The 16,809-nt window shown below is 44.0% G+C and overlaps 1 protein-coding gene across 1 annotated transcript in view; it reads right to left on the bottom strand.

Annotated features, from left to right (window-relative positions):
- The window catches only part of LOC139420222 (A-type potassium channel modulatory protein DPP6-like), a 284,853-nt gene that overhangs the window by 37,127 nt on the left and 230,917 nt on the right, over positions 1-16,809 (bottom strand). Inside the window, exons 9-16 of the mRNA XM_071170073.1 lie at positions 7,018-7,172; positions 6,634-6,731; positions 5,637-5,760; positions 5,483-5,521; positions 4,524-4,631; positions 3,941-4,032; positions 3,086-3,133; positions 2,304-2,422 (exon numbers count right to left, since the gene is read on the bottom strand). Coding sequence (XP_071026174.1) covers positions 2,304-2,422; positions 3,086-3,133; positions 3,941-4,032; positions 4,524-4,631; positions 5,483-5,521; positions 5,637-5,760; positions 6,634-6,731; positions 7,018-7,172 — 783 coding nt within the window. The remainder of the gene's footprint in view (positions 1-2,303; positions 2,423-3,085; positions 3,134-3,940; positions 4,033-4,523; positions 4,632-5,482; positions 5,522-5,636; positions 5,761-6,633; positions 6,732-7,017; positions 7,173-16,809) is intronic.

Genomic DNA, 16,809 nt, shown 5'->3' with positions numbered 1-16,809 from the left:
ACAGACTACAAAGGGAAAACCAGCCATGAAGCTAAACACCTTCGCCTGCTTTGAGGATAACATAGTGCCACCAACGCAGCACGCCTCCAAGGTGTCACGTCTACTCCCGCTCCTCCCCTCCGGTGTTCGACGTCGCCGGTTTACCCACCACCGGCTCTGGCAACCATCGTTATACACACCCATCATTACGTGCACCTGTGTCTCATCATGAGACACACCTGGACGCCATCACTTCACTGATTACGTCCCCTATATCTGTCATTTCCTTTAGTTCCCTTCCCCATGCAGTATTGACTATGGTTCATGTCTATACGCTACTCGTGTTTCTTGTATTGGTCTATGTTCCGTTTATTATTAAACTCACCACCTGCACTTGCTTTCCGACTCCCAGCTTATATGTTACACAAGGACTGTGGGCTCTCCTTCTCCATGGACAACGTAGTAAGACATTTAAGCGTGTTAACCCTCGCAGGGCTGCCGGCCCAGACGGCATCCCTAGCCACGTCCTCAGAGCATGTGCAGACCAGCTGGCTGGAATATTTAAGGACATATTCAATCTATCCCTATCCCATCTTCTGTCCCCACTTGCTTCAAGATGTCCACCATTGTTCCTGTACCCAAGAAAGCAAAGGTAACTGAACTACTCTTACTCACTTCTGTCATTATGAAGTGCTTTGAGAAGCGAGTTATAACCTGTCTAGGACGGCGTTCCGCAAGCGGAACCCCACCTCAACATTCCGCTGAAAAGGCAGCGCGCGAAATTCAAAAATATTTTTTTGAAAAGTAACTTTCACACAATAACAAGTTCAATACAGCAAATTAAAGATAAACATCTTGTTAATCTACCCATGGTGTCAGATTTAAAAAATGATTTACAGCGAAAGCACCACATATGATTATGTTAGGTCATAGTCAAGTCAAAAACACACAGCCATTTTCCAGCGAAAGAGAGGAGTCACAAAAAGCAGAAATATAGATAAAATTAATCCCTAACCTTTGATCTTCATCAGATGACACTCACATGACATCATGTTACACAATACATGTATGTTTTGTTCGATAATGTACATATTTATATCAAAAAATCACAGTTTACATTGGTGAGTTACGTGCAGTAATATTTTGATTCCAAAACATAGTGATTTTCCCAGAAATACTCATAATAAACATTGATAAAAGATGCAAGTGTTATTCACAGAATTAAAGATAGACTGATCCTCTATGCATCCGCTGTGTCAGATTTCAAAAAAACTTTACGGAAAAAGCATAATCTGAGAACGGCGCTCAGTACCTGCTTATAAACAACTAGACAATTCCGCCATCTTGGAGTCAACATTAGTTTGAAAAAACACTAAATAATCACTTACCTTTGATAATCTTCATCAGAAGGCACTCCCAGGAATCCCAGTTCGGCAATAAATGACTGATTTGTTCCATAAAGCCCATCATTTAACCACCTGTTGTTAGCGTGTTCAGTCCAGTAATCCATCTTCATGGAGGCGCGACCATTTTCTCCATGACAAAAACTAAAAAAGTTCCATTACAGGTTGTAGAAACAAGTCAAAACATGTCTGCAATCAATCTTGAGGATGTTTTTAACAAATATCCTCAATAAGGTTCCAACCGGAGAATTTCATTGTCTGAATAAAAGCCCTGGAACGAGAGGACACTCTCTCGGGAGAACGCTTCATGAGACTGAGGCACCCTGACAGACCACTCACTAAAATGGGTCTCATGAGCCTCTCCTTTATAGTATAATCTTAAAACTAGGATGTGAAGACGGTGATATCTAGTGGAAGCCCTGGGAAGTGCAAGCACATCCATATCTATCAGGGATTTAAATTGGCTCTGTTTTGAAATTCGACTTTTTACCTCCTGTTGGAGCTAGGAACACAAGCATTTTGCTACACTCGCAATAACATCTGCTAAATATGTGCATATGACCAATACAATTTGATTTGAGTTTTATTCTACCTTATGTTTATCTTTAGTGCTACATTGATATTGATTATTGCATTGCTGGGTTTGGAACTTACAAGAATGGCATTTCTGTACACTGCACATGACATTAACCTGAAACTTGAATCTTTGGGCTGCTGCTGTTAGACCCTCTTGAGTAGAGACCTTGGTTGAAATACACTGAACAAATGATTGTGTTTGTGACCAAATATCATCTGTAACCAACATATACATTGAATTCATTGTCTCAGAGTGTCTCTCAGAGGTGAGGGACCAAAGGTTCATATGACTGAAAAAATAGATCCCTTGGGAGAGAGACAGACCAATCAACCGGTGGCTCCCACCTTTGCAGCTAAGCAGGAAGAGGCTCATGCTGTGGCTGAAGGAACCTCTGACGTAGCCACAACCTTCGTAGAAGTCACAGGAGAGACAGCGTCTGTTGAAAGGGCCCACTGTGTCCGCACTGCAAACACAACAACAGGACACTGAGCCAAGTCTTTCTCCTAGATATTTTTCAGACTGAGAGCAAAGCCCCTCAAAGCATCCAGGACAACTGGCACCTACTTTTTAACCAAGTGAAACGAAAATAACTATTTGGGGGGGTGGAACATGCATTGCAACAAATTGCAAAAATCGCTGAAGTTGGAGACTTATCTCCCTCACCAACTTCAAACATCTGCTATCTGAGCAGCTAACCGATCGCTGCAGCTGTACATAGTCCATCGGTATATAGCCCACCCAATTTATCTACCTCATCCCCATACTGTTTTTATTTTATTTACTTTTCTGCTCTTTTGCACACCAGTATCTCTACCTGTACATGACATCTGATCATTTATCACTCCAGTGTTAATCTGCAAAATTGTAATTATTCGCCTACCTCCTCACGCCTTTTGCACACAATGTATATAGACTCTCTTTTTCTACTGTGTTATTGACTTGTTAATTGTTTACTCCATGTGTAACTCTGTGTTGTCTGTTCACACTGCTATGCTTTATCTTGGCCAGGTCGCAGTTGCAAATGAGAACTTGTTCTCAACTAGCCTACCTGGTTAAATAAAGGTGAAAAAAAAAGAAGAAAAAAAACAAACATAGCATAACATATTCAGAGCTATGTATGTGTTACCTGTAGAGGTGCCTGCGTTTCGGATCGTCCTCTGTGCTCAAGAAGTATCTGCAAGATACATAATAATAAACATTTCAAGTTGGACATATGTTCAACTAATACATAATATAACAAATGCATGGGTGCACACAACATTACGTCATTGAAGCATTTCCGTAGTCACAAATGTAAGGAGTCTACGAAGTGAGAAAAGTAGGTTCGTGTAAAGAGTGCAGCAGATTCCAGCGGTACAGTGCAGCAGATTCCAGCGGTACAATTGAACAGAAACTTGTCGGCTTGATATAAGCAGCAAGAGTACCAACAGTTCCAACAGCAGGTCTTGACATTGGAAGAGATGTAACATAAATGAAATATGAGGTGAGGATGTTTTTTGAAACTTAAGTAGGCCAGGAACAAATTTGACAGGGGGGAGTCATACGTAAGGCGCAATTCATTCTGAAGGAATCCCAGCATCTCTTGTTTGATGAATTTAGGTTGCTTCTCTCAGAGCGGCTCCCCAAGTATATTTATTGTCATTTATACATTGGTTGGGTCTAATCCAAAATGCTGATTGGTTAAAACCGCATTCCAGTTGGTGTCTATTCCACAAGTTACCACCGGCTAAATCTATGACGTTAACTGCCTATTTACTTTACTGTCATGTATCCAATGTGTTTTTACTACATGAACCCAGAGGATAAAAAAAACTCTACTCTACTCCGGAGAGAGGGAGAGTGAGGGGGAGAGAGAGAATTTTGTTGTGGATGGGTGTTTGTGTTATAATCACAGCAAAGAATGTGTGTATACTACATGTGAAGGCGTGTGTGTGTGTGTGTGTGTGTGTGTGTGTGTGGCCCAGCTGCGTCAGGAGCTCACATTAGCTGGATGTTCTCGTTGTAGGCCAGGACCTGGGTGACGTCCCAGTCTCCAGACGTGATGGACTGCAGCGTGTCTGTGCTAGTGTTGGGCTGGAGAGGGAAGGAGGAAGAGATAGACACACTGAGTAAAGCAAGCATTAAGAACGCCTTCCTAATATGGAGTTGCACCCCAACCTTTTTTTCCCCTCAGAACAGCCTCAATTCGTTGGGACAATGGACTTTACAAGGTGTCGAAAGCATTCCACAGGGATGCTGGCCCACGTGACCTCCAATGCTCCCCACAGTTGTGTCAAGTTGGCTGAATGTCCTTTGGGTGGTGAACCATTCTTAATACACACGGGAAACTGTTGAGCATGAAAAACCCAGGAGTGTTGCAGTTCTTGACACAAACCGGTGCGCCTGGCACCTACTACCATACCCCGTTCAAAGGCACTTACTGTACATTTTTGGTCTTGCCCATTCACCTTCTTGAGTGGTGTTGTCTATGCTATGCTGTACATTGCTGTAGGAAGCAATTGTAGCGTATGGAAGCCCACATGCAGAACACAGAATAGAGAGTGTAGAAAGGGAGTGTACAGTACCTGTGTGATGGACATGGAGATGTGGAAGAACTTGCCCCTGCCTCCCTGTGGGATGGCTCTGGTGAAGAACAACTTCAGACCGTCTTTGGAGAACAGCGGCTCCTCATTCTAACAGTCATATGACAAATGTTTGGACATACCTACTCATCCAAGGGTTTTTCTTTATTTATTTTTTGACAATTTTCTACATTGTAGAATAATAGTGAAGACATATAAACTATGAAATAACACATATGAAGTCATGTAGTAACCAAAAAAGTGTTAAACAAATCTAAATATATTTTATATTCTTCAAAGTAGCCACCCTTTGCCTTGGCTGCAACCTGAGGTGCAGTTAACTCTAATGAACTTATCCTCTGCAGCAGAGATAACTCTGGGTCTTCCTTTCCTGTGGCGGTCCTCATGAGAGCCAGTTTCATCATAGCACTTGATGGTTTTTGCAACTGCGCTTGAAGAAACTTTCAAAGTTCTTGACGTTTTCCGGATTGACTGACCTTCATGTCTTAAAGTAATGATGGACTGTCGTTTCTCTTTACTTATTTGAGCTGTCCTTGCCGTAATATGGACTTGGTCTTTTACTAAATAGGGCTATCTTCTTTATACCACCCTTACCTTGTCACAACACAAGTGATTGGCTCAAACGCATTAAGAAGGAAAGAAATTCCACAAATTAACTTTTATTAAGGTACACCTGTTAATTGAAATGCATTCTAGATGACTACCTCATGAAGCTGGTTGAGAGAATGCCAAGAGTGTGTAAAGCTGTCATCAAGGCAAAGGGTGGCTACTTTGAAGAATCCTTTGGCCATATACCACACCCCTCGTGCCTTATTGCTTAATTATAACATATCTAGAAATGATGTATTGTCATTCCACTCTGAAGTACTATAAAAAAGACAGATTAACAGCCCTAAAAATAAATGATTTGTACTTGAATCATGTTGATGTTTCTTTCTTACCTGTCTGTGTAGCCAACTTTCACTTTCGTCCTCATGTTTCTAAAACATACATAATTTGAAAGAAAAGTCAATCATAAGTTTAAGAAAAGCTAACAAAGTAGGCTGAAAAACAGCTGTGTTTGTAGCTAAAGATGATGCACACACACACACGCACCTTCGTGCAGACGCCGGTGGTGGCCTGACACAACGTCAGCATGGATATGTTCTGGGCTCTGTTTAACCAATTCACTGCCAGTTTGGTGGTAGTCGCCCATTTCACCATGGTGACATAGTACTCTCTGTAACACAAACAGAAATAAGAGTGTTTATTAATGTATATTCAACATCTAGGATAAAGGACTAGGAACATTCTACTGACATATTGCATGTTTTCACCCCTTTAAAATCCACAAGGATATATAGCCATGGTATATATAGTAGGCCTATGTGCTATTAGCATTTGAGTAGTATTGTATTTGGAGGTTAGATTAGTAAGGGTAGTGTGGTTGTAAATGGAGGTTAGATTAGTAAGGGTAATGTGGTTGTGTACGGAGGTTAGATTAGTAAGGGTAGTGTGGTTGTATTTGGAGGTTAGATTAGTAAGGGTAGTGTGGTTGTACATGGAGGTTAGATTAGTAAGGGTAGTGTGGTTGTATTTGGAGGTTAGATTAGTAAGGGTAGTGTGGTTGTACATGGAGGTTAGATTAGTAAGGGTAGTGTGGTTGTATTTGGAGGTTAGATTAGTAAGGGTAGTGTGGTTGTACATGGAGGTTAGATTAGTAAGGGTAGTGTGGTTGTACATGGAGGTTAGATTAGTAAGGGTAGTGTGGTTGTATTTGGAGGTTAGATTAGTAAGGGTAGTGTGGTTGTATTTGGAGGTTAGATTAGTAAGGGTAGTGTGGTTGTACATGGAGGTTAGATTAGTAAGGGTAGTGTGGTTGTATTTGGAGGTTAGATTAGTAAGGGTAGTGTGGTTGTACATGGAGGTTAGATTAGTAAGGGTAGTGTAGTTGTACATGGAGGTTAGATTAGTAAGGGTAGTGTGGTTGTACATGGAGGTTAAATTAGTAAGGGTAGTGTGGTTGTATTTGGAGGTTAGATTAGTAAGGGTAGTGTGGTTGTGTACGGAGGTTAGATTAGTAAGGGTAGTGTGGTTGTGTGGGGTGGTGTACCCCATCCTCGGGTCTTCAGGTCTCCTCATCTCGATGGTGTGCAGGGGCCCGTTCAGGTTGACCACATACAAAGAGATGACTGGATTTTCCTCCCCAGCCTGCACGGAGGACAGACAGCAGTGAGACACTATGATTGCAAATGTCATTATTAAAACAACTGTTCTTATTGGACATTTTAAGTGCATCTGCCTCATGAAGGACACGCCTAAAGACAGAACTAACTCCAAGCTGGAGTAGTTTCCCATTTCCCAAGATTGGTTGTACTTTTTTTTTAACCTTTTTGTGTGTTTCATGACCTTTGAGCGTTGGTACAATTTACCGTGGTGTAGCGTTGTAGTAGAAAATGTTTTGTTGGTAAAAGGTTAGTAATTATACTGTTCTAACCTTAGGGTAGTGATACTCCCTCCCGGTAGGGTAAGTAGTTCCTGTGAACATAGGGATCTCCATCCTGGGCACCATAGTGTCATTGATGGTGGCATATGCCAGCCGGGCACCATCCGGAGACCACCAGTGGGCAATATGGGTCTGGAAGATCTCCTCTGGAAAAGGACAGGAGAGAAATATCCTTTAGTTTTCAGTAATAATAAAGGTGTTGAAACTCTAACAGAAACCCATTATGTGTTTGAATAGAACTACATTACAATACCCAGTGCTGACGTGCGTCAGATACATCAGTCATGTTAAATACTGACACAAACGTAATTTGCGATGCATAGTCGGTTTGGATCAATGCTGTTGTAAATTTCATAAAAATGCTGACGTATGTTCTGGTCATAAATCAAAACACTGCTTTTAATCTCACAAGAGAGCAACATCGACCAATCACTGGAGAGCAACATCGACCAACCACTGGAGAGCAACATCGACCAACCACTGGAGAGCAACATCGACCAACCACTGGAGAGCAACATCGACCAACCACTCAAGAGAACCATACCAGAGAAGGGAACAGAAAAAGTAATTTCCCAGTCAGGTGCAACATTGTAGGGTGGTGTAAGCAAGGACATTTTGTGTGTGTGTGTGTGTGTGTGTGTGTGTGTGTGTGTGTGTGTGTGTGTGTGTGTGTGTGTGTGTGTGTGTGTGTGTGTGTGTGTGTGTGTGTGTGTGTGTGTGTGTGTGTGTGTGTGTGTGTGTGTGTGTGTGTGTGTGTGTGAGAGTGAGTGAGTGAGAGACCCCTTTTCTGATGCTGAGGTACACAGAAAGTGTCCTGTTGGAGCTTGGCTTACTTCATCAAAAACCTGTGACGTCTTGTGGTCATTACAGAGCCTGTGTATGTGTTTGAAATTATGCAGGGTGATATGGATAATATGAAACACACTCACATCCCTGAGGGGACTCTATTGATAGGTAGTGCCAGGTGAAGATACACACACACACACACACACACACACACACACAGGCACGTCCACGTGCACACATGCATAAAAACACTGTGTGTGTGTGTGTTTGAACCTGCCTTTGTTTCCATGAGCTGTTCCTTTGAGCTGTTCTATCTCCACAACTATGATTACCCAGATGAGCAGTCTCTCACTCGTCTATTCGCCCTGGTTCACACACTCTCTGGGCCTAAATGACTCACTGCCTAACACACACATTACTTATGCATGAGCGGCCTGTTACTGAGGCAGGTGGGCAATAGAAGCTACTGAATGTAATGTGACAGAATCAGGTGGGCCAAACTAATGAGACGGAGAGTCATATTTCTGTTCCAGGACAGAGCCCCACCTGTTTTGAGCCCCACCTGTTAATCTAAAAATTATATATATTAAAAATGTGTGTCTTGCATGTTATCTTGGCATTAATACCTGTCACATATCAGTTTGCAAACTGATAAATGAATCATTGAGTTAATAAAGCCACATACAAACATGGTCTTTTTTTTGCTTTCTTGAGTAAGTCAGCTCCAAAATGTAGGTGTTTCAGCCTAGCTCAGTTATTTATGTGGTGGTTGGGGCAGCCAGTGGAAAAACGGAGTTGAGGGGTTGGTCATCTTTCCTAGTTGCGCCATGATTGGCTCGGTGTTCTGTCACTCATGGGGGCACTATGTCACCGCAAAATCTACGGGTATGGCTCGAAAATTCAAGACCCTGGGTGATGTGTCATAGACTTGCATTAGAAGTGCCCATCCAAGAAGGCTCAAGGTCATTGGCCACAGATAAAATGACACCAAATCATGTTATATATACACCGTAGCTTTGATTGGACTGATCATGTCAACATCATACTTTCAAAATCTTAGCTAGCAAGCTAGACAAGCAGTCATCGTCATGCATCAAGTTGGCAATTTACTGGAAAATCCTTGTCATATGAAGAGAAATTATAGATAAAACGTACCGGTGCTCATCGGCCATGAAAATGATGGAAGCCACTGTGTTCTTTGAAATCTTCAAAGCTACAGAATTTTTTTGGTATCCTTCCCCAAGATTGTGCCTTGACACAATCTTGTCACCTCCCTGACCAAGGCCCTTCTTCCCCGATTGTTCAAATCAAATCAAATCACATTTATTTATATAGCCCTTCGTACATCAGCTGATATCTCAAAGTGCTGTACAGAAACCCAGCCTAAAACCCCAAACAGCAAGCAATGCAAGTTTGCATTGTTCAGTTCAATGCCAGTCGGCCAGCTCTAGGAAGAGTCTTGGTGGTTCCAAACTTATTCCATTTAAGAATGATGGAGGCCACTGTGTTCTTGGGGATCTTCAATGCTACAGAATCGTTTTGGTACCCTCCCCAGATCTGTGCCTCGATAAAATTCTGTCTCGGAGCTCTACGGACAATTCCTTTGACCTCATGGCTTGGTTTTTACTCTGACATGCCCTGTCAACTGTGTGACCTTGTATAGACAGGAGTGTGCCTTACCAAATCATGTCCAATCATTTGAATTTACCACAGGTGGACTCCAATCAAGTTGTAGCAACATCTGAAGGATGATACATGGAAACAGGATGCACCTGAGCTCAATTTCGAGTCTCATAGCAAAGGGTCTGAATACTTATGTAAATAAGGTATTTCTGTTGTGCAAAAATGTGCAAAAATTTCTACAAACCTATTTTCACTTTGTCATTATGGGTTATTGTGTGTAGATTGATGAGGGAAAAAATGTACTGTATTCTACCGGTCAAAAGTTTTAGAACACTAACTCATTCAAGGGTTTTTCTTTATGTGTACTATTTTCTACATTGTAGAATAATAGTGAAGACATCAAAACTATGAAATAACAAATATGGAATCATGTAGGAACCAAAAAAGTGTTAAACCAATCAAAATGTATTTTATATTTGAGGTTCTTCAAATAGCCACCCTTTGCCTTTATGACAGCTTTGCACACTCTTGGCATGCTCCAACAGGCGACCAAGCACTCTGCACACCAGGGACACATGCTCAGCGAGTGTAGCGGAGTATATCAAAATGTCATCAATATACACCACTACACCCTACCCGTGCAGATCCCTGAAAATCTTGTCTACAAAGGCTTGGAAGACTGATGGCACATTCATCAACCCGTACGGCATGACGAGGTACTCATAGTGCCCAGAGCTGGTACTGAAAGCCATCTTCCACTCGTCTCCCTCTCGGCTACGCACCAGGATGTAAGCGCTCCTAAGATCTAGTTTAGTGAAGAAGCGCGCCCCGTTTATTGACTCTATCGCTGTGGCTATGAGCGGTAGCGGGTAGCTATACCTCACAGTGATCTGATTCAGACCCTGATAGTCAATACACGGGCGCAGACCTCCCTCCGTCTTCTTCACAAAAAAGAAACTCGAGGAGGCGGGTGAAGTGGAGGAGCGAATGTACCCCTGACGCAGAGATTCGGAGACATATGTTTCCATAGCCTCCGTCTCCTCCTGTGAGAGGGGATACACGTGACTCCTGGGAAGTGCAGCGTCTACCAGGAGATCTATCGCACAATTGCACTGTCGATGACGTGGTAATTGAGTCGCCTTCTTTTTGGAGAAGGCAAGAGCCAAATCAGCATATTCAGGGGGAATGCGCACAGTGGAGACCTGATCTGGACTTTCCACCGTAGTAGCACCAACGGAAACCCCTAAACACCTCCCCGAGCACTCTCGCGACCACCCCGTGAGAGCCCTTTGTGGCCAAGAAACAGTGGGGTTATGACAAGCTAACCAGGGAAGGCCTAGCACCACAGGAAACGCAGGAGAGTCAATAAGGAAGAGACTATTCTCTCCATATGACCCCCCCGGCGTCACCATGCCCAATGGCGCGGTGACCTCCCTAATTAACCCTGACCCTATTGGTCGGCTATCTAAGGCGTGAAGGGGGAAGGGCACATCCACGGGAACAATAGAGATCCCTAAACTATAGGCTAAAGCACTATCAATAGAATTCCCAGCCGCGCCTGAATCGACGAGCGCCTTACGCTGGGAATGCGGGGAAAATTCAGGGAACGTAACAGACAAAACATATGGACAACAGAGGGCTCTGGGTGAGTATGGTGCCGGCTCACCTGGGGTGACGCCAGAGCGTCCTGCCCCTGCCTCGATTCCCAGAGGAACCAACCCGGCACTGACCTCTGCGGCTACAGATGGTGCACAAGCGGGAACCCCCTCCGGTCTCCCTGCGCACCGGCCCTCCCAGCTCCATGGGTACTGGAGATGGGGTGCGGGAGGATGGAACCACCAGACCCCGATCTGAACGTCCGCGAGTAGCCAGCAGGTTGTCCAGCCGGATGGACAGGTCCACCAGCTGGTCAAGTGTGAGGGTGGTGTCTCTGCAGGCCAGCTCCTGACGGACATCGTCGAGCAGACTGCAATGATAATGGTCGATCAGGGCCCTGTTGTTCCATCCCGCGCTGGCAGCCAGGGTCTTAAACTCCAGAGCCAACTCCTGGGCGCTCCTCGTCTCCTGCCTCAGATGGTAGAGGCACCCACCCGCCACTCTACCCCTGGGCGGGTGGTCGAAGACTGCCCGGAAACGACGGGTGAACTCCTAAACTGGTCCAACGCCGCATCTCCTTCTCTCCACACGCCGTTGGCCCACTCCAGGGCTCTCCCGGTGAGGCATGAGAAGAAGACGGACACCCTCTCACGGTCCGATGGAGCTGGGTGGACCGTGGCCAGATAGAGGTTTCAGTGACGGAGGAACCCCTGACAGTTGTCAGCCCTCCCGTCGTACTCCTGTGGCAAGGAGAGACGGATCCCACTGGGTTCAGGCGGGAAAGGGGCGCTCAGGGGAGACCCGGGTTGTGCTGGTGGAGGCGCTGGAAGAACCCCCCGTCTCTCCCAGAGGTCCATTGTCTGGACAACGCGGTTCATGGCGGCTCCAAGATGGTAAAGTAAAACTGCATACTCCTGGACGCGCTCGTCCACCTCAATGACTCGGGTGCCCTCTCCTGCTGAATCCATGGTATTGGTCAGAAATTCTGTAATGGGTGTGTCGGTGGCAGGGAAGTCAGGCGCAGGAAAACTAACTTGGTATAAACGGAGTCTTTTAATAAGTGCTCACACAACTCCAAAAATACAAAAAATAACATAAGTGGGTACAAAACCCGTCGGACACCGACACATGACTTGCACAAACATACAATAAAACAATCTCCAACAAAACATGAGGCAAAACAGAGGGTTAAATACACAACATGTAATTGATGGGATTGGAACCAAGTGTGAAGGAAAGGAAGGAAGACAAGACAAAACCAGTGAAAAATGGATCAATGACGGCTAGAAGGTCGGTGACGTCGACCGCCGAACACCGCCCGAACAAGGAGAGGGAACGACTTCGGCGGAAGTCGTGACAATGACACAAGTAATTTTCCCAACATTTTTTTACAGGCCGATTATTTCACTTAGAATTCCCTGTATCACAATTCCAGTGGGTCAGAAGTTTACATACACTAAGTTGACTGTGCCTTTAAACAGCTTGGAAATTTCCAGGAAATTATGTTATGGCTTTGTAAGCTTCTGATAGACTAATTGACATAATTTGAGTCAATTGGAGGTGTACCTGTGGATGTATTTCAAGGCCTGCCTTCAAACTCAGTGCCTGTTTGCTTGACATCATGGGGAAATCAAAAGAAATCAACCAAGACCTCAGAAAATGTTTTGTAAACCTCCACAAGTCTGGTTCATCCTTGGGAGTAATTTCCAAATGCCTGAAGGTACCACATTCATCTGAACAAACAATAGTATGCAAGTATAAACACCATGGGACCACGCAGCCGTCATTCCGCTCAGGAAGGAGACGCGTTCTGTCTCCTAGAGATGAACATACTTTGGTGCGAAAAGTGCAAATCAATTCCAGAACAACAGCAAAGGACCTTGTGAAGATGCTGGAGGAAACAGGTACAAAAGTATTTGTATCCACAGTAAAACGAGTCCTATATCGACATAGCCTGAAAGGCCGCTCAGCAAGGAAGAAGCCACTGCTCCAAAACCGCCATAAAAAAACAAGACTGCAGTTGCAACTGCACATCGGGACAAAGAACATACTTTTTGGAGAAATGTCCTCTGGTCTGATGAAACAAAAATATAACTGTTTGGCCATAATGACCATCTTTATGTTTGGAGGAAAAAGGGGGAGGCTTGCAAGCCGAAGGACACCATCCCAACCGTGATGCACGGGTGTGGCAGCATCATGTAATTGGAGTGCTTTGCTGCAGGAGGGACTGGTGCACTTCACAAAATAGATGGCATCATGAGGCAGGAAAATTATGTGGATATATTGAAGCAACATCTCAAGACATCAGTCAGGAAGTTGAAGCTTGGTCGCAAATGGGTCTTCCAAATGGACAATGACCCCAATCATACTTCCAAAGTTGTGGCAAAATGGCTTAAGGACAACAAAGTCAAGGTATTGGAGTGGCCATCTCAAAGCCCTGACCTCAATCCTATAGAACATTTGTGTGCAGAACTGAAAAAGCGTGTGCGAGCAAACCTGACTCAGTTACACCAGCTCTGTCAGGAGGAATGGGCCAAAATTCACCCAACTTATTGTGGGAATCTTGTGGAAGGCTACCAGAAACTTTTGACCCAAGTTAAACAATTTAAAGGCCATGCTACCAAATACTAATTGAGTGTATGTAAATTTCTGACCCACTGGGAATGTGATGAAAGAAATAAAAGCTGAAATAAATAATTTTCTCTACTATTATTCTGACATTTCACATTCTTAAAATAAAGTGGTGATCCTAACGGACCTAAAACAGGGAATTTTTACTGGGATTACATTTCAGGAATTGTGAAAAACAGAGTTTAAATGTATTTGGCTAAGGTGTATGTAAACTTCTGACTTCAACTGTAGGTATAAACACAGACAGGGGGCACACACAATGATAATCTCATCTAGAATGCAAGCGTGGAGTTTTCTTCCAGGGAGAGCTTTCCTCCAGGGACAGTTTTCCTCCAGGGAGAGCTTTACTCCAGGGAGAGCTTTACTCCAGGGAGAGTTTTCCTCCAGGGAGAGCTTTACTCCAGGGAGAGTTTTCCTCCAGGGAGAGCTTTACTCCAGGGAGAGCTTTACTCCAGGGAGAGTTTTCCTCCAGGGAGAGCTTTACTCCAGGGAGAGTTTTCCTCCAGGGAGAGCTTTACTCCAGGGAGAGCTTTACTCCAGGGAGAGTTTTCCTCCAGGGAGAGCTTTACTCCAGAGAGAGTTTTCCTCCAGGGAGAGCTTTACTCCAGGGAGAGTTTTCCTCCAGGGAGAGCTTTCCTCCAGGGAGAGCTTTACTCCAGAGAGTTTTCCTCCAGGGAGAGCTTTACTCCAGGGAGAGTTTTCCTCCAGGGAGAGCTTTCCTCTCTGTGTCTGACACTGTCACTGACCCTGCAGCCGTCTGGTCCAGATCTAAACAGATGTTACACAACCTGGGAAGGGCTTTCTCTCCCCTTCACGGGTTATGTCACCACTAAACACACACACACACGTTTGATGTGTTATTGCAGAATGAATACAGTCTGTCAGAGATCTGCATTGAGTGACATGATATGTGAAGCAGGTCTACATTGTGAGGCAGGTCAAGCTCATGCTAAATTCCCTCCCGTCTCGTTGAAAGATTAATCTTCCTTCATAAATGATTAGTCTAAATTGCCAGGCCTTCAGCGCTTCACAAGTATATGTCAGGGTTTAAATGGAGTTAGACTAATATAGCTGTTGGGAGGGCTCCTCTGTATCTTAAAATCTCATTCAAACTAATCTGGGGGTAGGGGTGGGTCATGAGTCAACAGTAAACACATACACAGATTACACAAAGACTACATACACACTGTAACACACACAGACTACATACAAACTGTGACACACACATACTACATACACACTGTGACACACACAGACTACATACACACTGTGACACACACCTACTACATACACTGTGACACACACCTACTACATACACACTGTAACACACACAGACTACATACAAACTGTGACACACACCTACTACATACACACTGTAACACACACAGACTACATACAAACTGTGACACACACAGACTACATACACACTGTGACACACACAGACTACATACACACTGTGACACACACAGACTACATACACACTGTGACACACACAGACTACATACACACTGTAACACACACAGACTACATACAAACTGTGACACACACAGACTACATACACACTGTAACACACACAGACTACATACACACTGTGACACACACAGACTACATACACACTGTAACACACACAGACTACATACACACTGTGACACACACAGACTACATACACACTGTGACACACACAGACTACATACACACTGTAACACACACAGACTACATACAAACTGTGACACACACAGACTACATACACACTGTAACACACACAGACTACATACAAACTGTGACACACACAGACTACATACACACTGTGACACACACAGACTACATACACACTGTGACACACACAGACTACATACACACTGTGACACACACAGACTACATACACACTGTAACACACACAGACTACATACAAACTGTGACACACACAGACTACATACACACTGTAACACACACAGACTACATACACACTGTGACACACACAGACTACATACACACTGTAACACACACAGACTACATACAAACTGTGACACACACAGACTACATACACACTGTAACACACACAGACTACATACACACTGTAACACACACAGACTACATACACACTGTAACACACACAGACTACATACACACTGTAACACACACAGACTACATACACACTGTGACACACACCTACTACATACACTGTGACACACACCTACTACATACACACTGTAACACACACAGACTACATACACACTGTAACACACACCTACTACATACACACTGTAACACACACCTACTACATACACTGTGACACACACAGACTACATACACACTGTAACACACACAGACTACATACACACTGTAACACACACAGACTACATACACACTGTAACACACACAGACTACATACACACTGTGACACACACCTACTACATACACTGTGACACACACAGACTACATACACACTGTAACACACACAGACTACATACACACTGTGACACACACCTACTACATACACTGTGACACACACCTACTACATACACTGTGACACACACCTACTACATACACTGTGACACACACCTACTACATACACACTGTAACACACACAGACTACATACACACTGTAACACACACCTACTACATACACACTGTAACACACACAGACTACATACACACTGTAACACACACCTACTACATACACACTGTAACACACACAGACTACATACACACTGTGACACACACAGACTACATACACACTGTGACACACACAGACTACATACACACTGTGACACACACAGACTACATACACACTGTAACACACACAGACTACATACACACTGTAACACACACCTACTACATACACACTGTAACACACACAGACTACATACACACTGTAACACACACCTACTACATACACACTGTAACACACACAGACTACATACACACTGTGACACACACAGACTACATACACACTGTGACACACACAGACTACATACACACTGTGACACACACAGACTACATACACACTGTGACACACACAGACTACATACACACTGTGACACACACAGACTACATACACACTGTGACACACACAGACTACATACACACTGTAACACACACAGACTACATACACACTGTAACACACACAGACTACATACACACTGT

Source organism: Oncorhynchus clarkii, chromosome 11 (genome assembly GCF_045791955.1).
Source record: "Oncorhynchus clarkii lewisi isolate Uvic-CL-2024 chromosome 11, UVic_Ocla_1.0, whole genome shotgun sequence".
Lineage (NCBI taxonomy): Eukaryota > Metazoa > Chordata > Actinopteri > Salmoniformes > Salmonidae > Oncorhynchus > Oncorhynchus clarkii.
Note: the sequence above shows the minus strand (reverse complement) of the source record. Positions and strands in the feature narration are given on the sequence as shown.